The sequence below is a fragment of the Emys orbicularis genome, chromosome 1 (genome assembly GCF_028017835.1).
Source record: "Emys orbicularis isolate rEmyOrb1 chromosome 1, rEmyOrb1.hap1, whole genome shotgun sequence".
In the NCBI taxonomy this organism is placed as follows: Eukaryota; Metazoa; Chordata; order Testudines; family Emydidae; genus Emys; species Emys orbicularis.
In genome coordinates this window covers 28,223,751-28,246,992 of record NC_088683.1, presented here as the reverse complement: position 1 = coordinate 28,246,992, position 23,242 = coordinate 28,223,751, and the positions used below count along the sequence as shown (strand labels likewise).

The 23,242-nt window shown below is 40.5% G+C and overlaps 1 protein-coding gene across 3 annotated transcripts in view; it reads left to right on the top strand.

The window, feature by feature from the left end:
• Positions 1-23,242, top strand: part of RELN (reelin) — a 469,941-nt gene that overhangs the window by 207,705 nt on the left and 238,994 nt on the right. For all 3 annotated transcript variants that reach the window (XM_065399319.1, XM_065399303.1, XM_065399311.1), the window contains one exon: positions 17,589-17,685. In XM_065399319.1, the coding sequence (XP_065255391.1) occupies positions 17,589-17,685 (97 nt within the window). The remainder of the gene's footprint in view (positions 1-17,588; positions 17,686-23,242) is intronic.

Below are 23,242 nucleotides of genomic sequence, written 5' to 3'. Positions count from 1 at the left end.
TAACTTCTGTTGGTCCAGTAGAAGATATTATCTCACCCACCTTGTCTCTCTATCCATAATGATGACATTTATGTGAAGATAAATGTGAGATGGATGACATTGAGATGATTCACACTGTAACTTCAAATGAGGTAAGTAATTATAACAATTGTATATCTACCTTATAACTGGGAACAAATCAGCAATTATTAATAAAGCTCTCTTTTACAAGTGTATCCCAGAGATACTGCTACTGCACTTTGGCTCTTAAAGCCACAAGACTCCATTATAAATTCCCATTTTACAGGACACCATAGGCACTAACATGCAAATGTTCTTAGATTGCAAGATCACTCTTAACAAGGGCAAGTTACTGTAGTGATAAATATATATAAAATTTTGTTATATATCTTTATAAAATAGTCTCATGTGTCCCTCATCCCTCAACCTCTACAGGTACAAACACAGCTTCACCAAGCCATTGTAATGTCACAATTCTGTCACTTAATAATGACTTGTTAAAGGGATGTCTTTCATGTAATGTCACAAACCCACTATCCGGTAAATGGGTATTTATATGGAACTAGGAGAGGAAGATTGGGAACAGCATTACCACACTATCAGGTCCACACTATGATACCAAAGGGAATAGTGACACTAGCACAACCCAGTAAACTATAATTCTCCTGGGTACCAGCTAATACCCTATATTATAATATCAGTCTTAGGAGAAAGATTTTAGATGAACATTGTCCAGCTATACCGGAATAAAGACAGGATATGTTGGATGTGGTTTAATTAAGCCTTAACTTTATTATTAGATGTCTGCAACTACCTGGCAGATAAAAGTGTACAGTGCAGGTAACTCCATGATCATTTCAATAGCTACCTGGGGGCTTCCGTCAGCCTCCCCTGATTTTTTCCATCCTGGTCCCCAGCCAACCCACTGCTGGGACCTTACCATCCCCCCTCAAATGAGGGTTAAAGTGGGCTATAAAGGGAGGGGGGCAGGTTGGTTCCCGGCCATGCCAGTCGTAGGCACCCCAACCCACCCACCCCCATTCCGCTTCTTTAACAAACACCTCCTTTAAATCCTTTACCAAACCACTTATTTGATCACTGTATTCCTTCCCTATGGAGTACCTGCATTGGACATCCGCCACAAGGGGGCACCAGCAATTAGCTTGGCTGCTTCCCCCACCCAGTCCTTTATTTGGATGGGATTATTAATAATGGTCCCTGCCCCATTCAATTAATACTACTCACCTTCTAGGTTGTGTTTCCTTCAAGACAGAGAACTATTTTGGTGGGTTAACTTGTTTTGTTCAATGAAACTCTTGACAAATGCAAAGCTTCTTTCATGCAATTCAAATTCTGCTTTTTATCTGATGAACAGTGATTGCTTTAGTTCTGTTTGTGTTTATGGCTAGTTCTGAAGTATATTTTCCCTGTTGGAGATCTGACTTAATTTTTCTTTTTTTATTACAGTCTGCTATGTGTTGTTTTCCTCCTGTCGACATCTTTCAGAGTTTCCCCTTTAATGTATCCAGATTGTAGTTTATAAGAATTTCACAGATATTTGTCCGTTGCATATATTTTTTCTAATGCTATCTTTTTCTCTTTTTGTTACATTTTGTATGTTCTCCTTTAGAATTCTGGGCAGATGCAATGAGAATCTAGAATCTCAAAATATAAATATCTCATTTTTCATGGGAATGGATAGATCAAGGGCTTTATAATGGGATTCAGAGTAGCAGGCAATGAAGATAATTTTAGCTTCAATGTGTTAAATAGACTTAAAGGAAAGAAATGAGAGAAGGCATTATTTCCCCAACAGATGTTTCATCACTCACAGAAGGCCTAGCTATTGGGAGCTTCCATAACTTATTTATTCACTGGGCCCTATTCATAAATCCATCCTTGCTTCTTAGAAGTCTCAACAGTGAGGCCATGGACTGAATTCCTGTCCCCTAGATTTGGTCCCTCTAATAACCTTGAGACATATTGGTGTGGCAGTGTGTAGGGACTTTGCACTAGTGCCATACCTGCTATTTGGATAAAGGACTCTAGTCTTCATTGTGATGTCTATCTCGTACAATACATCTGTCCAATGGGCCCTGATCCTCACAGGTCTTTTGGTACCACTACAAATAATAATAATAAGCCTGACACCTTTCAGCAACAATAAATTAAGTTAGAAAAAATTTAAGGGGAAAAGAGTAATTCTTGTAAGATATCCTGCACTTCGCTGCATAGAGGATTTCTCCAGAGACACTCCCTTCAGTGAAGACCTGCTTAATTCAGAAAGCTCATTCTTCCTTGACTGTGTAGCTGGAGTTAAGTCAGGGATTACTAACCGTTTATGCCAACTTTCCTAAAATCGCATTTTTCCCCTGGCAGCTGGTGAGATCCTCTCTTTATCACAAACAATTGCTGTAACTGCAACTGCAGTATTTCCAGTCCTATTCTTTCCCTGATTTGCTCTGCTCAGAATGTAGTAGCAGCTGCCTTGCATGCACAGGATACTCTAGTGGCGGCTGGTCACTAGGGGCTAGTGGGACTAAGTCCCACTAATAATTAGTTGTAGCCATTATTTGTGTAAAGATGAAAAGAGGTTTATCATGCTTTCTATTGTCTATTCTTCCCAAATCCCTAAATAGCAACTCTGACTTGGATGTGCTTGATGCTGCCCCAGCCATCCAGAGTGCCTTTGTGGCATGTACAACTGCAGTCAGGGATGCACAGTACAAGTGCACAGCTAGGCCATTTCATGGCCATATGTGTCTAATTTTATGAGATCCTATAGAGACTGAGCATGTCACTTCCTCACTTGTAGAAGCCTCACATGAAATAACTGTATTTTGTCCTGGAGCATTGTACTGATCTGGCTGTTACTGCCTATTGATTTATAACTCCTCACATGTATTGGAAAGGGATAGTGCAAGTAAGATAAATTTCTATACGCACACCAAGACTAAATAAGGGACGTTACAGCTAGTATTTGTGTACTCTTTATAGCAGTGATAGTGACCCTATGGCACAACATTCGAACTTTCCCTGAGGAGAATGTTATAGCAAAGTGCTGAATAACCAGAACAGGCTACCAAGTTAGAAAGCAGATCCAGAAAAACATTTTTTGTTAACTTAAGAGCAATGCTTTAACTTCAACACAAGAAAACTGGAGAGAGGAAAAACCTCTAAGATCTATAAATTAGTCAAGAACACCTGCTGTCAGTGATCTATCCTGTGCTGTACAAAAGTTCTCATTCAAACAGTAGGCTGCTCAAGATAAGCAGCATACTCATGGGGACATTCAGTAAATTTAAAAAATGGTTTCAAATAAAAGCTGCTACTGGCTCAAGTCCAGCAGCTCTCATTACCAGCATGAAACTGTGTTTCATCTCAAATCCCATCAACACTCATAACAGCAACCACTTACCAAAAAAAAAAACCCTCTTAGAAGATGACATGAAGAAAAGCTGAGCATATGAAATCAATCACTAAGAAACAGACTCCAACTCTTATTCATAGCCTATGAGAAATGAAGTGTTCAGATATATAGTGATATTTCCAGTGGCGAAGAGGTGGATGAAAGTTCTGTAAAAGGAGACTACGGTCCTAAAACGATCTCCAAATTGCAGTAAAGCCAAGAATGAAACTTCAAAAAGATTTATGTGTCTGTTTGAGATGTTTATCCCTGTTACATTTCTAGGATCTTAGAAGACATCAGGCAATATAATGTCAGCAATCTAGTGTATTCTAGAGGGAAACAAGGAGCTGGTAGAAAACAAGATGACAAATGGGGACAAGGTAACAACAGATGTTTGTCCTTCAGCACAACGAGAAAAGAGTAGAAATGAACAGAGGTGGTATTTGTAGAGAGCAGAGGAGAGCAATGGGAGCTCTGCAGAAAAGACATCTAGATGAACATGTATCAATAGTGACACCAAGCAAAAGAAATGAAGAGAAAGTTGAATGAAGACATAAGGCAAGGAAGTGGCTTAGACTATGCAAAGGGACACACCTAGCTAGGACAGTTAATACTACTCTCCTGCACTACAAATGGTATAAGGAAGAAGAAATGAAGCACAGCAAATTGGAGTGTTCTTATTTCTAGACATGCAAGAGGATAACGATGATCTAGGGAAATACACATCAATTATTTTACTGTCCATATATTTCTGTCAAGCTACTGAGCAATTAACTCTGGAGCAATACATTTCAAATGGAACATGAAGATTTGGGATCAGGATTACTCATACTTCTTATGAGAAAATAATCCTAAAGAAGATGAATGATCAGATTATTAGAAGGACAGCTATCCAGAGCTCTTCACAATATATTTCACAGATGAGATTATGGAAGAAAAGTATTTGAGCAGCTGAACCACTTTATATTCATAGTATCTTAGAAATTAGAGAGAGAAAAGACCGGTTAGGTCATCTAGCTTATCCCCTTACTAGTGCATGAGTATTCCTTACACTATATTTATAGACAATGCTGCCCTGCTATACATAAATAGCAAGGGTTCATGCAGGATCTGAGCTATGAAAAACAAAAATCTGGGGACAGAAAATAAAAATAATGCTTATAATCAAGCAGAATAATTATATCAGCAACATAGTTGAGCAAAAATGGCATAATACATCTACTTTGCTGAGGTTACATGAAGTTGATATAAAAGGAAATGATTTAGTTATTTAAAACAAGTTGTCTACAGAAGAACTTTGTGTCACAATATCTCTGTCAGTTTGTCAAAATTGTACATAAATATATTTAGTATGTGATCAGCAGTGACTGACTGACTGATGGCTTTTCTTGGTAATCTGGATGCAGTCAGAAACCAAGTGACTTTAACTGAGAAGGGTAATACTACTTTTCTCTTTTATAGTAAATCTCTTATGAGAATTTTGAAGTTCTTGATTAATATTCATTAAGTCTAAGTCAGGTTAGTATTATCCCAGTCTTAGAAATGTGTGAAACTGAGCCACAAGAGATGTGTAAGTCAAAATTTTCAGAAGTGTCTGCTAATTCTGGATGCACTAATTTTGGGAGCTTAAACTTGAAACACTTAGAATCTGATTTGCAGAGATACTGAGCACCTGTAGCTTTCACTGACTTCAAATGGAGCTGTGGGTGCTTACTACCCCGATAATGAGCCCCTATATGTTTTAATTTGGGCACCCAGAAATCAAGAAACTCAGCATTAGTGGACACTTGGGGGAAATTTGGCTTTAGTCACTTACCCAAGGTCAGACAACAGTAAAGCGTAAGGAAAACGTATCAGGATTCCTGACTCCCAGTCTGGCTTCTGTTAATTTCTCGAATATACTGATAGCTTCTGGATTGTCTTATTTTTATTATGAAATGGAATAATGAAACGCACAAATAAAGAAAACAGTTTGATCTGTGTATTTTCTGGACATTAATGTACCATTATTATAGATATGACACCACTCCGAGCTGGTCAGAAATGTCCAAAAGTCCCCTGAAATTGATTTTTTCTTATTCCTATCTTCTACGCATGCTGAAATCCATAGACATGATACATTCTTTTTCAGAAGAATCACTGGAAAGACACAAAACAAATATTCTCTACCTTCCCTTCCTATGCCTTTCTCCTGATAATACTCTGACTTCCCCTCATACACTCCTTCCCTGTATTGTAAAGAAAAATAAAATTCAGCCCTGGTGTAAGTGGACAGAAATCATAATGAAGTCAATAGGCGTTGCACCAGCTTACATAACTATTCCTTCATAATGATTTACTAAGCTGCAGCAATATGAATTGCTAAGAGTACCTTAATGTGATTGTTTAGAGGAAAAATGACTTTCTTGTATAATATCTCACATTGTTTTGGAAAATAGAACTGAACCTGACCTTAAGGGAGACGAGGTCATCTTTGACTCCTGTAATGGACTTTGGTGAAAGAAAGCCAGCCCTACAATGAACTGACTGAGGGCCAAATGTGAAGAGACTGAGAATAACAAATCCAATCAATAATTCACCACATCTAGAAAAAGCATGTGAAAATCTAACATCAATCACTCAGTACATCTTAACGCTCATAAATCTGCAGGGCATTGTGTTCTCACAAAGTTGTTCTGTTCTGCAGAAAGTCAGCTGCAATAAAGAACCTTATTTCAGTTACCTCAGGAGAGTTCTCATAGGAAGCCAGAAGAACTGATAAATGACAATGCGCGGCTGCATGAAACACTAACCACCAATTCACCAGGATTCAGAACTGTCTTCATGTGGATGATCAAGCATTATATATATATAATGCTTGATATATATATAGGAAGTGAATCCATCCAATAGCCGGATAGCTTATTTTCACTGGCCCATAACTCAGAACAGACAGCCATTTGAATGTCTTAATTACTGTGCCATAAACAACTCCATGTGGTGCTCATGGACAGTCTTTTTGCCGACTGTGCTTATAGCCATCTGTTGGGACTGCATTATGTCTGCTCACAAGTTGATCCAGGCTGGAGCACTTGCGGTAATGATGCATATGAGAAATCATCGGTCTATGCAAAATGAGTTGGGAAGGAGAATTGTACCATGATGAACATAGGATAATGACATCAAGAAAAGAAAATGGTGGATGCCAGGACAGAGTTGCATTGGTTCTAAAGCCGAAGGTAAGCCAGGCTCTTATGGCATTTAACCCATTATCTCCTCATATGTTGAAGGCGAGATTCAGTATCAAATCCAGTGCAGCTACAATAGTACAAGTATATGTGCAGTCCTCAGCAAATCTCTGGAGAAAGAAGAAATGACTGTTGACGAGACATGTAATAGTATATAAAATGGGATTACGAGAGTGACTAAACAAGTATTGGACTACAAAGAAACCAATTGGATAATGGTTGAAGTGCTGCAGTTGCGTGACAAGCGTAGGATGATGAAGGCGAATAGGAGGGTGTAAGTCTAAGTCTAAGAGATGAGTACAAAAGGTTGACCAGAGAGATAAAACAGAGAGCAGAGAGAGACAAACACCTGGATACGCAAAGCAGAAAATTGTGTGAAGAGAAGTACAACACAGTTGTATCACAAGATAAGAGAACTGAATGAGACATATGAGTTGAAGATGTCAGCGATGAAAGACAATCACGGACAAGTAATTGAGGATGAACAAGCAAAGAATAAGCAATGGAACGAAATTTTGAACAGCTGTACAATGTGCAGAACCAGAGTATATTGAAGTGGTCCTGGAGAAACTTCCCAGCACAAGTGAGGGACAGCAGATATCAAAATTCTTAGAAGAAATAAAGATCCTGATAGAAAATTTGAAAAAGAAAAAGGTGCTGGGAATTGACAACCACAGAGCTGCTGCAAGCAGGTGAGGAACATATGGTAAAGGTGATGCACAAGCTGTCCAGCAAGATTTACGAACAAGAGCAAATGCCAAATGAATTGAGGAAAGTGATAATAGAACCAGTCTATAAAAAAGGAGATAAAAGTGAATGCAAGAACTACAAAGGAATCAGATTACTGAGTGTGCTTGGAGAAGCATTCACCAAGACATTGCTGAGGAGAATGAAGAGATATGTAGATGTGGCCGTTACAGAGGAACAGGCAGGATATAGACCAGGATGAAGTACAACAGATCAGTTATTTGTGATAATACAGATATCGGAGAAGTACATAGAACACAACTGAACCTGTTGCAATTACTTTATGGACTTCAAGATGGCTTTCAATAGCATTGGCAGAAAGAGTTGTAGCAAGTAATAAGAATGTATGGCATGCCCAAAAAACTGATCAAGCTGACAGAAAACATCTACAAGACAGTGTATAAGGTGAGAGTACCCAAGACATGTATGGAATGGTTCAGGATGACCATAGCAGTTAGACAAGGATGCATGCTATCACCAGATTTGTTTAACTGAGTACTGGAAGCAGAATGGCTGTAGCATTGAGAGATGAAACAGGAGGAGTCAAATTATGTGGTAGGACAGAGCATAACTTTAGATTCGCAGGTGATATTGACCTCACCGCATTGACCAAGGGGGATTTACAGAGAATAAATGACAAGGTAGATTGGGAAAGCAGAAAATTTGGCTTGAAGATAAAAAGAGAGAAGACAAAAAATATGACAATTGGAAGACAAGAGACAGAGGTAAAGATCAAACTCTGAGACAAAGAACTAGAACCTGGCAGAAGAGAATACTTGAGAGTTTAAAGACTACAAAAATAAAAAATGAAGAGAGAAAAAATGGCTAGGGGAAGAAATAAAGCTGTTACAGAAGAATCAAGAAAGACAACTGCGATGGTTTGGACAGATGTCAGAAATTTCACTGTCTTTCATATCTCTTTGACTTATGCTCACCAGGTAAAATAATCTATTTCTCCACGGGGTCTGGATGAATTACCCAAAAAACATTTCAGTTTAAATTCCACATCAGTCACAGTTCCACTGGTAGATTTCAGCACCTGGTCTAACAAAGATGTTGCATGTCAAGAGGGAGATTCACAGCAGGGGTAGAGACTCCTACTGGACCTCCGTCCATAACAGGCATAGCATCTGTTAACCACCTAGTCTATCTATCACCCACAGGTGTAACCACACCCTGCGTCCCAGTCTTGAACCCTCTGTCAAAATACAGAGAATATCCCCGATCCCTGCACGGAGGTACTCTGGGCACAGAACCAGTGGATATAAATGGCAAAACCTCAAAATAAATACGAGTCTCATCCCATTTCTGCTCTAGCTTCTGCAACACACAGTTCCTCCCTATGTGTATCACAGAAACAGGGTCTTCAAATTCACAAAATATCATATCTTTTTGTTCACCTGCCTCATATTAGTCACATGACCAAAATTTCTAACAGCCCTCTTAACTTCTGCTGTACAATAAGGGGACACCTCACTGATCAAAATGGTCCTATAGGGATCTAAACCAAATTGTGCACAAGTTTCCATTGTCTTAACAATATTAATACAGTGTACAAATTCAATAACAATATTCAATAACACTAAATTCTTTCATAAGTAACTGCTGCAATATTCCTCACAAAGAAATCAGAGGTGAGCTCTGAGCAATCCTCAAGTCCCTGTCTGTTCAGGTGCCAATTTGTAACCTTTGGGTGATCTAGAATTTACTTCACTGCCTTTCTCCTACTGCCTAAAACCAACTCCCATAGTAATGCACATGGAGACCCAGAATTCAGTCAATGAGGATTTTCAGCAAGGATTGCATAGGGTCAGCCTCCCTACAATCAAGTCCAAAAAGAACAAAAGGAATTACCGTAACTTAATTCTTAAGTACCAACTTCATAAAATCTTATAATGATAAAGAAACAGAATAATAACAACAACTTAATTTCTACAACATAAGGCTACTTTATAATCCACATACATTAACTCCTCAGTTATACATAAACATAAATAAAGAAAACAAATTAAATCTAAACAGGTCAGTTGCTAGAGAAACACAGTGAGAAGTAACTCAGAGTTCCCAAAAGCTTAGGTTGAGTTCACCTGAGTCTCAGTTACAGTCTTGGATCACCAAAATCTATACAATCTGTTCAGTCAAAAGCACTGCAACAATATCTTCTCTTCTCTTCTCTTGTCTTCCATTCTCTTCTAGAAACTTCCAACTGGAATCCATGCAGACTCTTCTTCCTCCTCTGCTGAAATCATTCAGTTAACTATTCAGCTTACTAATTAACCAACCACTCAGTTGAAGTATATAGGGGGAAAAAACCTGTTACAAGAAAAATACAAACTGAGACTAGCAATATGTAAGTGATTCTTTCCCCATCATCATATTTAAATAAGAGAAGAGTTGGTGAATCATACTGAGACAATTTAACTAAATTAGTTTGGCTAAAATCAAATAACCTTCCAAGTATAAAAGTAAAATAAAAGAAATAAGTTTCCCTTCCCAATTTTCCTTTTCCATAATTACCACTGCAGGGGCTTCCCTTTTGTAGAGTTCATATCATTAACCTGCTGCAAAATGCTTCAGAGTTAGGGGAAAAACAGCCTGTTTTCTGCTCCTGTGGCTCAGCTTCTCCCAACCCACACAGTGCAGGTAGCCTTTTGCAAGGCATCTGCCCTGACCGCTTGCCTCATGGAATTTGAGTCCAGCAACAGGGAATCTATTGAGCATACCCAAAACTGCCTCACCCAATTCCAGAAACTTCTGAGTGTGGAGAGCTAATTGTGCATCTGCCTAGCAACAATGATCCAGACACAACTCATTCCTACCCTCTCCCATAGATCTCTTCAAGACATATCTCCCTATTAGGCATGTGGGTTACACTAGCACTCCAGATTCTCAAAGGACAATCAGAACCTCCCAGAAGGAGCTCAGAGTCTCATAGGATCAGGCCCAATTTGAAGTCCTAGGATTAAAACAACAAATCTCAGAGGTAGGGAGATGTGTGATTAATTGGCCAAGCTGCACTTTATTAGACCTATTTCAGATTTTCTTTATGCTTATTTTTGTTCTAATATTTAAGAACAGCCACACTGGGTCAGATCAATGGTCCATCCAGCTCAGTATCCAGTGGCCAATGCCAGGTACTTCAGCGGGAATGAACAGAACAAGCAATCATCAAGTGATCCATCCCCTGTTGTCCAATACCAGCTTCTGGCAATCAACGTGTAGGGACCAGAGCATGGGTTTGCATCCCTGACCATCTTGGCTAATAACCATTGATGGACCTATCCTCCAGGACCTTTTCTAGTTCTCTTTTGAACCTAGTTATAGTTCTGACATTCACAACATCCCCCGGCAACTAGTTTCACAGGTTGACTGTATCCATAGTGTGAAGAAGTATTTCCTTTTGTTTGTTTGAAACCTGCTGTCTATTAGTTTTCTTGGGTGACCGCTGGTGCTTGTGTTATGCGAAGGAGTAAATATCCAGTGGGTAAGGAAAACAAAGTATAAGTTATACAGCAATCCTACAATTGGCTCTGAGCAGGTGACCACAGACATTTATTCACTTCCTTATTCACCTTTGCCACACTAGTCATGATTTTATAGACCTCTATCATATAAGAACATAAGAACATAAGAAAGGCCATACTGGGTCAGACCAAAGGTCCATCTAGCCCAGTATCTGTCTACCGACAGTGGCCAATGCCAGGTGCCCCAGAGGGAGTGAACCTAACAGGCAATGATCAAGTGATCTCTCTCCTGCCATCCATCTCCATCCTCTGACGAACAGAGGCTAGGGACACCATTCTTACCCATCCTGGCTAATAGCCATTTATGGACTTAGCCACCATGAATTTATCCAGTCCCCTTTTAAACATTGTTATAGTCCTAGCCTTCACAACCTCCTCAGGTAAGGAGTTCCACAAGTTGACTGTGCGCTGCGTGAAGAAGAACTTCCTTTTATTTGTTTTAAACCTGCTGCCTATTAATTTCTTTTGGTGACCCCTAGTTCTTGTATTATGGGAATAAGTAAATAACTTTTCCTTATCCACTTTCTCAACATCACTCATGATTTTATATACCTCTATCATGTCCCCCCCTTAGTCTTCTCTTTTCCAAACTGAAGAGTCCTAGCCTCTTTAATCTTTCCTCATATGGGACCCTCTCTAAACCCTTAATCATTTTAGTTGCTCTTTTCTGAACCTTTTCTAGTGCTAGAATATCTTTTTTGAGGTGAGGAGACCACATCTGTACACAGTATTCGAGATGTGGGCGAACCATGGATTTATATAAGGGCAATAATATATTCTCAGTCTTATTCTCTATCCCCTTTTTAATGATTCCTAACATCCTGTTTGCTTTTTTGACCGCCTCTGCACACTGCGTGGACATCTTTAGAGAACTATCCACGATGACGCCAAGATCTTTTTCCTGACTCGTTGTAGCTAAATTAGCCCCCATCATGTTGTATGTATAGTCGGGGTTATTTTTTCCAATGTGCATTACTTTACATTTATCCACATTAAATTTCATTTGCCATTTTGTTGCCCAATCACTTAGTTTTGTGAGATCTTTTTGAAGGTCTTCACAATCTGCTTTGGTCTTAACTATCTTGAGTAGTTTAGTATCATCTGCAAACTTTGCCACCTCACTGTTTACCCCTTTCTCCAGATCATTTATGAATAAATTGAATAGGATAGGTCCTAGGACTGACCCTTGGGGAACACCACTAGTTACCCCTCTCCATTCTGAGAATTTACCATTAATTCCTACCCTTTGTTCCCTGTCCTTTAACCAGTTCTCAATCCATGAAAGGACCTTCCCTTTTATCCCATGACAGCTTAATTTACGTAAGAGCCTTTGGTGAGGGACCTTGTCAAAGGCTTTCTGGAAATCTAAGTACACTATGTCCACCGGATCCCCCTTGTCCACATGTTTGTTGACCCCTTCAAAGAACTCTAATAGATTAGTAAGACACGATTTCCCTTTACAGAAACCATGTTGACTATTGCTCAAGAGTTTATGTTTTTCTATGTGTCTGACAATTTTGTTCTTTACTATTGTTTCAACTAATTTGCCCGGTACCGACGTTAGACTTACCGGTCTGTAATTGCCGGGATCACCCCTAGAGCCCTTTTTAAATATTGGCGTTACATTAGCTAACTTCCAGTCATTGGGTACCGAAGCCGATTTAAAGGACAGGTTACAAACCTTAGTTAATAGTTCCGCAACTTCACATTTGAGTTCTTTCAGAACTCTTGGGTGAATGCTATCTGGTCCCGGTGACTTGTTAATGTTGAGTTTATCAATTAATTCCAAAACCTCCTCTAGTGATACTTCAATCTGTGACAGTTCCTCAGATTTGTCACCTACAAAAGCCAGCTCAGGTTTGGGAATCTCCCTAACATCCTCAGCCGTGAAGACTGAAGCAAAGAATCCATTTAGTTTCTCCGCAATGACTTTATCATCTTTAAGCGCTCCTTTTGTATTTTCATCGTCAAGGGGCCCCACTGGTTGTTTAGCAGGCTTCCTGCTTCTGATGTACTTAAAAAACATTTTGTTATTACCTTTGGAGTTTTTGGCTAGCCTTTCTTCAAACTCCTCTTTGGCTTTTCTTATTACACTCTTGCACTTAAGTTGGCAGTGTTTGTGCTCCTTTCTATTTGCCTCACTAGGATTTGACTTCCACTTTTTAAAGGAAGTCTTTTTATCTCTCACTGCTTCTTTTACATGGTTGTTAAGCCACGGTGGCTCTTTTTTAGTTCTTTTACTGTTTTTCTTAATTTGGGGTATACATTGAAGTTGAGCCTCTATTATGGTGTCTTTAAAAAGGGCCCACGCAACTTGCAGGGATTTCACTTTAGTCACTGAACCTTTTAACTTTTGTCTAACTAACCCCCTCATTTTTGTATAGTTCCCCCTTTTGAAATTAAAGGCCACAGTGTTGGGCAGTTGAGGTGTTCTTCCCACCACAGGGATGTTGAATGCTATTGTATTATGGTCACTATTTCCAAGCGGTCCCGCTATAGTTACCTCTTGGACCAGCTCCTGTGCTCCACTCAGGATTAAATCTAGAGTCGCCTCTCCCCTTGTGGGTTCCCGTACCAGCTGCTCCATGAAGCAGTCATTTAAAGTATCGAGAAATTTTATCTCTGCATTTCGTCCTGAAGTGAAATGTTCCCAGTCAATATGGGGATAATTGAAATCCCCCACTATTATTGGGTTCTTAATTTTGATAGCCTCTCTAATTTCCCTTAGCATTTCATCATCACTATTACTGTCCTGGTCAGGTGGTCGATAATAGATCCCTAATGTTATCTTTTAATAGAGCATGAAATTTCTATCCATAGAGACTCTATGGAACCTGTGGATTCACTTAAGATTTTTACTTCATTTGAATCTACACTTTCTTTAACATATAGTGCCACTCCTCCCCCTGCACGGCCTGTTCTGTCCTTCCGATATATTTTGTACCCCGGAATGATTGTGTCCCATTGATTGCTCTCAGTCCACCAGGTTTCTGTGATGCCTATTATATCTATATCCTCCTTTATCACAAGGCACTCTAGTTCACCCATCTTATTATTTAGACTTCTGGCATTTGTGTACAAGCACTTTAAAAACTTGTCCCTGTTTATTAGCCTGCCTTTTTCTGATGTGCCAGATTCTTTTTTATGTGGCTGTTTATCATCTGATCCGGCCCTTACATTATACTTTTCAGTCCTCTGCTCCTGACTATAACCTGGAGATTCTCTATCATCAGACTCTCCCCTAAGAGAAGTCTGTGTCCGATCCACACGCTCCTCTGCAGCAGTCGGCTTTCCCCCATCTCCTAGTTTAAAAACTGCTCTACAACCTTTTTAATGTTTAGTGCCAGCAGTCTGGTTCCACTTTGGTTTAGGTGGAGCCCATCTCTCCTGTATAGGCTCCTCCCATCCCAGAAGTTTCCCCAGTTCCTAATGAACGTGAACCCCTCCTCTCTACACCATCGTCTCATCCACGCATTGAGACTCTGAAGCTCTGCCTGCCTACCTGGCCCTGCGCGTGGAACTGGGAGCATTTCTGAAAATGCCACCATAGACGTCCTGGATTTCAGTCTCTTCCCTAGCAGCCTAAATTTGGCTTCCAGGACATCTCTCCTACCCTTCCCTATGTCATTGGTACCTACATGTACCACGACCACCGGCTCCTCCCCAGCACTACACATAAGTCTATCTAGATGCCTCGAGAGATCCGCAACCTTCGCACCAGGCAGGCAAGTCACCATACGGTTCTCCCGGTCATCACAGACCCAGCTATCTACATTTCTAATAATCGAATCTCCCATTACTAACACCTGCCTTTTCCTAGAAACTGGAGTTCCCTCCCCCGGAGAGGCAACCTCAGTGCGAGAGGCAACCCCAGAACCATCTGGAAGGAGGGTCCCAACTATGGGAAAGTTTCCCTCTGCTCCCATTGACTGCTCTACTTCCCTGGGCCCTTCTTCCTCCTTAACAGCACAGGTGCTGTCTAAGCGGAGGTGGGACAATTCTACAGTGTCCCGGAAAGCCTCATCAACATACCTCTCTGCCTCTCTCAGCTCCTCCAGTTCCGCCACCCTGGCCTCCAAAGTCCGTACATGGTCTCTGAGGGCCAGGAGCTCCTTGCACCGACTGCACACATACGCCACCCGCCCACAGGGCAGGTAATCATACATGCAACAGTCGGTGCAATAAACTGGATAGCCCCCACTCTGCTGCTGGGCTTCTGCCTGCATTGTATCCTAGTTAGTGAAAGGGTGGTTTACAGAAGGGAGTTTTGGAATGTGGTTTGGTTTATAGGTTTTAGGGGGGGGCCACGGGGATGGGGTTACAGCTGGCGAGGGACTCCCACTCCCTTCCCACTCCCCTTCTAAACTCCCTTGCGAAACTCCCTGTTAGCAGCCCCTGTTCGCAAAGCTCCCTGGTCGCTTGTGCGCGGCTTTATAAAGCCCTGGCCTGAGTGAATGCCCCGCCCACTGATTAAGGCTCAGCCAATTACCAGAGGCTTCGAGCTTTCAAACCTGCCTCCAACTGCCAGCCAGAGCACACGGTCCCTCAAACAACCAAACAAACAAACACAAGCTCAGCACACAGCAAGTAACCCCCAAACACAAACAAACACACACTACAGACAGTCACTTACCCCACAGATGCTGTATTAGCTCCTCCTTCACCTGGAGAACTCCCTTGCGAAACTCCCTGTTAGCAGCCCCTGTTCGCAATATCCCCTGTTAGTCATCTCTTTTCCAAGCTGAAAAGTCCCAATCTTTTTAATCTCTCCTCGTACAGAAACTGTTCCATACCCTTAATCATTGTTGTTGCCCTTCTCTCTACCTTTTACAATTCTAATATATCTTTTTTTGAGATGGGGTGACTAGAATTGCACACAGAATTCAAGCTGTGGGCATACCAGGGATGTATATAGGGGCATTATGATATTTTCTGTCTGATTATCTATCCCTTTCCTAATGATTCCTAACATTCGGTTAGCTGTTTTGAGTGATACTGCACATTGAACAGATGTTTTCAGATAACTATCCACATTGACTCCAAGATCTCTTTCTTGAATGGTAACAGCTAAGTTAGACCCCATCATTTTGTATGTATAGTTGGTATTGTTTTCCAATGTACATTACTTTGAAATTACCTACCATTTTGTCACCCAGTCACCTAGTTTAGTGGGATTACTTTGTAACATTTCACAGTCAACCTTGGGCTTAACTATCTTGAGTAATTTTGTATCATCTGCAAATGCCATCTCACTGCTTACCCCTTTTTCCAGATCATTTATGAATATGTTGAACAGCACAGGTCACTGTACAGATCCCTGGAGGACACCACTATCTACCTCTTTGCATTCTGAAAACTGACTATTTATTCCCACCTTTTGTTTTCTGTCTTTTAACCTGTTACTGGTCCATGAGAGGACCATTCCTCTTATCTTATGACTGGTTAGTTTGCTTAAGAGCCTTTGGTGAGGGACCTTAAAGGCTTTCTGAAAGTCCCAGTACACTATATCCACTTGATCACCCTTGTCCACATGTTTATTGACGCCCCACAAAGAATTCTAATAGATTGGTGAGGCATGATTTTCCTTTGCACAAGCCATGTTGACTCTTGCCCAACAAATCATATTCATCTATGTGTCTGATAATTCTGTTCTTTACTATAGTTTCAATCACTTTGCCTAGTACTGAATTTAGGCTTATTGGCCTGTAATTGCCAGGGTTGCCTTTTTTTAAAATGAGTAAAAGCATTTAAAATGAGTAACAGCGTATTGTTAGCAAGAATATGGAATATTTAAATAAGATCTATTATAGTCTATGACTAAATGAGTCCAGTGTTACAAAACAACTCCAGGAAACATGTTTAAAATGGTCTATAAATAGTATGGTGATGTTTAAATATATGTGACCTTAGTGGTTTCCTTTTGTCACATCGTTTATTATGACCAAGGCAATTGCCTAGAAACACCATAAATAAGCCCCATGCTTTTAGTCTTTGAAAAAAAATGCTACATAATAGCTGAAAAAAATTATTTTCTGTTAAAGATAATGTTTCATTTAACCCAACTGTTTGGGTTCACCCAAAAACTGTTTTTGGTCAACCTGAAATTATTTTTTTTTCAATTTTTCAGTTTGGCAAGCAAAACAAAAAATCAGTTAGCTCTAGACCTAAGAGGTATCAGTATCCACATAATCTTTAATAACTCACAAGGACACCACCTGACATACACAGCCTATCCAATTTTAACAGTTCCCCATTGGTTTGTTCTGCAATGGAAATAAGTTGTTGATTGTATGATGTTGGGTTTGTATACAGTTTATTAAGTGAGTTGTGAATATTATGAAAGGAATATAGCCCCAGAGAAAATTAAGTTGGAAAACCATAATTAGGGGCACATTTGAAAATAAAGTAGGGGCACTTCTTTGAAATCTGTCAGAGCTTTTTTGAGGGACAGTAGTGGGGTGGGGAAATAAACATTTTTCTGAAATTTAGGTTTTGTCCCTCCTAAAAAGAGACATCTATCATGTATGATTATCCTTTAAATTCAGTGTTGGGATAACTAAATAGTCCCATTTGTCTGAGTGTCAAAATCAAACGTTCTTCTTTTAGCAGTTTAGCAGGTTCTTACAGCCCCAGATGTATGATTTATAATTTTCAGCTTGATGTGTTCTGATTTTCCTGCAGGTTTGAATGTAGTAACTGTGAGGTTGGAGAGCAGTGCGGTGTAATTATGCATGGCAATGCTGTCACTTTCTGTGAGCCATATGGTCCAAGAGAATTGGTAAGTGGATGTTTGCTAATTTGCATGGGTCATGGGACTTCAGGTTTTGAATTCAGACCTCATCAGCCACAGTGATGCTGGTGTGCTTTGAAAGCTTGGTGTTCAGCAAAGAAGTTCTTAAGCAGTTCAATAATGCATAGAACAGTAAGGTTCAATGTTTAAAACTCCTCACATTTTTTCTAAATATTTTGCATGCTTTTTGCACATGGCCAGGAAACCTTTTGAGTGAACTTTCATGAAAGTTATTTCCATGTTTAGAAAAGACTGGAAGGCCAGAATATAGAACCAAATTTGGGGCCTGGGATGCTTTCTTCATTTTAGACAAACAAAATAAAGACTTAATTTTTCCTGTCTTATTTTATTTGGCTGTGTCTTATTTTCTTTATAGTCAAAAAATGTTAATTTGTTTGTGTAAAATATCACTGGGGAATAATGCACTCTGTGGCTTTAAAGCAGTCACATACAGTCTATATTAATTACCTGCCTGTCCCGTAGAAGTCTCTGTGCCAAAATCAGTGGTGAGGTAAATGATGTCACAGTTTCAGGATAACTGCATCTGTATCTGCCACATCTCTGGTCCGCTCCAGGACTGTCAAGTCAGGTCTCTCTGGTTTCCAGCTATCACCTGCCTCTGGGCAGGGACCCCCCTTCTGAGTGGAGGTTTCAAGGTTGCATGAGTCCCTGCCTTCCACTGTGATATCCCCAGCAAGCCAGTCTGCCTAAAGGTCAGTGCCTGTGCGTTGCTTTCTCTCCAAGGGCTATGAACAGTGTATTGCCAGCAATTCCAAGTTACCACACAGCTCTTTCTAAGTAAGCACATTTATTCTTAAGGTAAAAGCAAAGAAAAGTTATTGAAACATTGAAAAGGTTTAAACACACACTAAACATACCAAGACTCATTCTTCAGTCATATAGGGCCCCAGTAGCCCACAAGGGTTGGGGCCCCCCTTGGACAGAAGATCCTATCTATCTGCCTGATCAGAAAGGCCATGAGTCAGTTCAAGCTCATCCTTTTATACCACAAGCCCTTTCTTTGTTTCTTAGTCTCTGGAAAACCCAGTTTTAACCAGAACCAGTATATGCAAACTACCCCAGTGGGTGTAACATCTCTGGATTTGTTTAGTCTCAGTGACTCACCTTAATCCCCTCCCCCCACAACCCCAGCTATTTTTAGTTCCTGTAGGAGCTATGGTAACCCTCCCTCATGGAGTAGAACATAATGATATGTAAACCATTTATAAATTTAATACAGTGGACCTCAAAGATACTGCATGGGATTACAGTATCTGTCACTGTAAATATTACACATGGGGTGTAAATTGGGTGTAAAATAGATGTAAGTATCAAAGTAGTGTGATTTGCATTAATTTGGGATCCAGTGGGTATGGAAAACAAAGTATAAGTTATACAACAATCCTACAATTGGCTCTGAGCAGGTGACCACAGACCACAGACACATGTGGAAAGGAGGCAGGATGCTTTCTGTAAGGAGTTTGGTAGTTAGAAATCCAACTCAAAATGTAGGCAATTTTAAAGTAATATTCATGATTTTAAAGATTTTCTTGTTTGGGGAGTGGTTGTCTTGTGATTTTTGAAGACAGGGAGTTTTGGTAATATTGTATCTTACACAATACTCCTGAGACCAAATTTAACCCTGGCCTTAGCAGGCCCAACTCCCCTTGAATCACTCGTGGCCATTTATGCCAGGGTACTGACAAAATACTGACAAAATATGTGTAAACTACATTCATTTTGCAAAACCACTAAATGAAACATTGTTGACAGTAAAACAACCTTGCCAAATATGCACACATTTGAATAGCATATTTCTGTTACCATTTATGTGCCTGCTAAATTTGATCATATTAATACGTTCTGTTAACGTTTGCATTGTCTTGTGGTGTTTGACAAATACAAAGGCATGTGTTATGGTGACGGGAGAACTCATTTAAAACTATTTCACAAATTTCATGGATATAGTGGAACCTCACTGTTTCTCATTTCACTTATGCACAGACCTTGTGGGAGAATCCAGACATTGATGCTGAACTGCCTCTGCCTGCTATTTTAAATATTATTTGCATGTACTGTGTCTCATTTAATGCCTTGATATACTTGTGAAGAAAGAGATTCCATTTTGTGTCCATTCAAAAATTGAAGTCACATGTTTGGGATACTTTTTCCACATTTTGTTACTCATTGCTGGTTAGGGTGCTTGAAATTCAGCCCACAGTACAGATATTGAGCAAATAGACCTAGATGCCATGCTTTTCATTATAATTAATTTATTGTGCTCCACTAAATACGTATAATTTAGACTACACTCAGCAATTATAAAATTGGGTTTAAAATCCTGGACTGTGATTGGCTAAAGCGGTCACATGACCTGGTGGTTAACTGGCACTACCATACCATACCCTTTGAAACTGAAAATATTGATCATTATGCCTAACAGATGTGAAAAAATCAAAATCTCACAAGTCATCATACGAGCATAATTATTAGTGCACCTTATAAAAGCATTTCTATACCTCACCACCCCTGTGAAACAGGTAAATGTTATCCCATTTTACATAGAGGGAAACTGAGCTACAAAGAGGTTAAATGACTTATCCAAGGTCACTGAGAGAATCGTGCTAGAGCCAAGACTAGAACCAATTTGTTACTTTTTTCCAGTCCGGTGCCTAGGTCACTGGACAGTGCATCTCTGTCTCACAGATGATGAATTTCAATACTCATATATAATATTTTATTTTTCCTCTAACTCTCTCTTCCATTTTATTTTTTTATTCCATCCCCCTGCTACCACCTAACTCTCACTTACCTTCCTCCTGCAGTTCAGGGCTCTGTTTTTCATCCCTGATGTTCAAGTCTCTTCCTCCCTAAATAATCAGATTTCCTTTCTCCATCCTAAACCAGTCCTTTATCTTGTTGTCCTTACACATGGTTACTGAAATCCCTGCTCACATCTCAGGCTCAGGGTGCTTGTACATTTTATTTTTGCTTTGAAATACTTAAGCAAGATGAGAAGAATTTGCTAAATTAAATTAATTAGATGGTTTGTTTCCTTGACCTCCGCATCCTCCCACTGCTGCTCTCAGTTGCTGCACGGAGGAATCAGGCTAGTACTCCTGATATAGAGGTTTTTAATGCCAAACCACACATGTGGTTTGGTTGGGATATCACCAGTACAGGAATCATAGGAAAACCAATAGCTGCTGATATGCAGCAAGCAAAATAATATATGTTCATTTAAAATTTCTCACCATTCTGGAAAATGCAGGTTCCTCTTTATCTGCAGCCCCCAATCCCTACCATCTTGATTAGTATAATTAATGTAAACAGTTCCTAACAACCTGTATTTACATCATTTTCTAAAGGGATAAAGCAATTAAAAGAAGATTTAATTATCAAAAAGTACTGGCCAATTAATTTTTGGTAACAGTTTAATTTAATTCTACAAGAATACCTCTTTCATGGTAATTGATACATTTAATCTATTGAAGATATGAGCCACAGAACATTGATAAATTGAAGGCTTTCTTGTTGAAATTAGAACCCACACAACAGAATTAACTGAATGTAAATTAAAATAATAGCTGCTCATACCTCAAGTCAGAAAGCACTTTATTATTTGGCAGGATAAATGTAATACCAGTGTTGAACCTATCCTAACTAAAAGGACACGAATGAAGAGTTAAATGTTTCTTTAAAGGGTTTTTTAATTATTTAAGCAAAGCTTCATTATATCTGTTGAGAGGTTAATACTGTTTATTCGGAAGATCTTAAAGTGTTAGAGGTATAGTTTCAGCACAGGGCACATACACATAGGTCCAGGTTTTTAGATGCATTTCTAAAAAGTGGATGCTTCACATGACGTGAAAAGCTTTTAAAATATATGCCATCAAGTCCTTCTTAGTTCACAGATTATTACCAACCATAAGAAATTTTTCTGTTTTTTTTTACTATCTATAAGAAATTTCCCCTCTGAATGTAGCATGAATGCATGTGCATGTTCAAAAGCCAGTTCTCAAACATCAATCTTTGTTGTTTCTAAGTCTCCCTGGAACCATCCTGCTAATCACTGCTGTAGCACTTCCCTGTTTGGGCAGTCTTAACATGTGATCTTCTTTGATACTGACATTAATTGCATTTCAGGTGGCAGATGGTCTCAAGTACGGATAAGTTGTGTGGCCAAATCTGTACCAAAAACACTGACCTATCTATCTTCCATATCAAATCAGACTCCTGTTATTTGTCCGGTATAGATGTCCAAATCAAACTTTTAAAACCCTCAACCCTTTAGAACAGGGGTGAGCAAACTTTTTGGCCTGAGGGCCACATTGGGGTTGCAAAACTGTATGGAGGGCCAGGTAGGGAAGGTTGTGCCTCCCCAAACAGCCTGGCCCCTGCCCCCTATCCGACCCCTCCCACTTCCCGCCCCCTGACTGCCCCCCTCAGAATCCCTGACCCATCCAGTCCCCCCTGCTCCTTGTCCCCTAACCGTCCCCTCGCGGGACCACCCTCGCCTAACCACCCCTGGAACCCCACCCCCATCCAACCCCCCTGCTCCCAGTCCCCTGACTGCGCTGACCCCTATCCACACCCCCGCCCCTTGACAGGCCCCCAGGACCCCACGCCTATCCAACCCCCCCTGTTCCCCATCCCCTGACCCCTATCCACACCCCTGCCCCCTGACAGGCCCCCCCGGGATTCCCACGCTTGACCGCCCCCAGAACCTCTGCCCCATCCAACCGCCCCTGTCCCCTGACTGCCCCCCGGGACCCCCCCACCCCTTATCCAACCCCCTGGCTCCGGCCCCCTTATCATGCCACTCAGAGCAGCATGTCTGGCAGCCACGCCGCCCAGCCGGAGCCAGACACGCTGCCGCGCTGCTCGGCAGGAGCACGCAATCCCGCCACTCAGAGCACTGCCCGCGCAGCGGCGTAGCTGCGGGGGAGAGGCTGGGGGCTAGCCTCTCCGGCCGGGAGCTCACAGGCCGGGCAGGACGGTCCCGCAGGCCGGATGTGGCCTGCAGGCTGTAATTTGGCCACCTCTGCTTTAGAGCTTAAAAAAAAATATGTTGTGGAATTCATCAACAAAGAGGCAGTAGGATTTGTTTTGGTTTCAAGGTATCTGGAGAGAAATCCCTCAGGACATTCTTTCTTCACCTTTAATACCTCTAAATCTGTTGTCTCCATTCTCAGCTGCTGGCGTTGTTGCAAGTTCTGATGTGATAGGGCAGAGTGCACTCTTGGGATATCCACTTGCCAAGATGAGGAAATCTACTGAAATTCCCAAAAGACAGAAATACCAATGCATATCACTAAGCACTACCAGTTGTTCTGTGGCACTGAAGTCCTGAAAAAGAATCAAAAAGCCTCTAAATTTAGAACAAGCTTCTGTTCTGCATCTTTACCCTAATATGCTGTCAGCGGGAAATGTGGAAACTCAGACATAAATGAGAAATAGGATTTATCTTATATATTTTTGAAGAAATATTAGTTAATAAAAGAAGGCAGGAATGCCTGATAATGCCTGATAATGAAAGAGATCA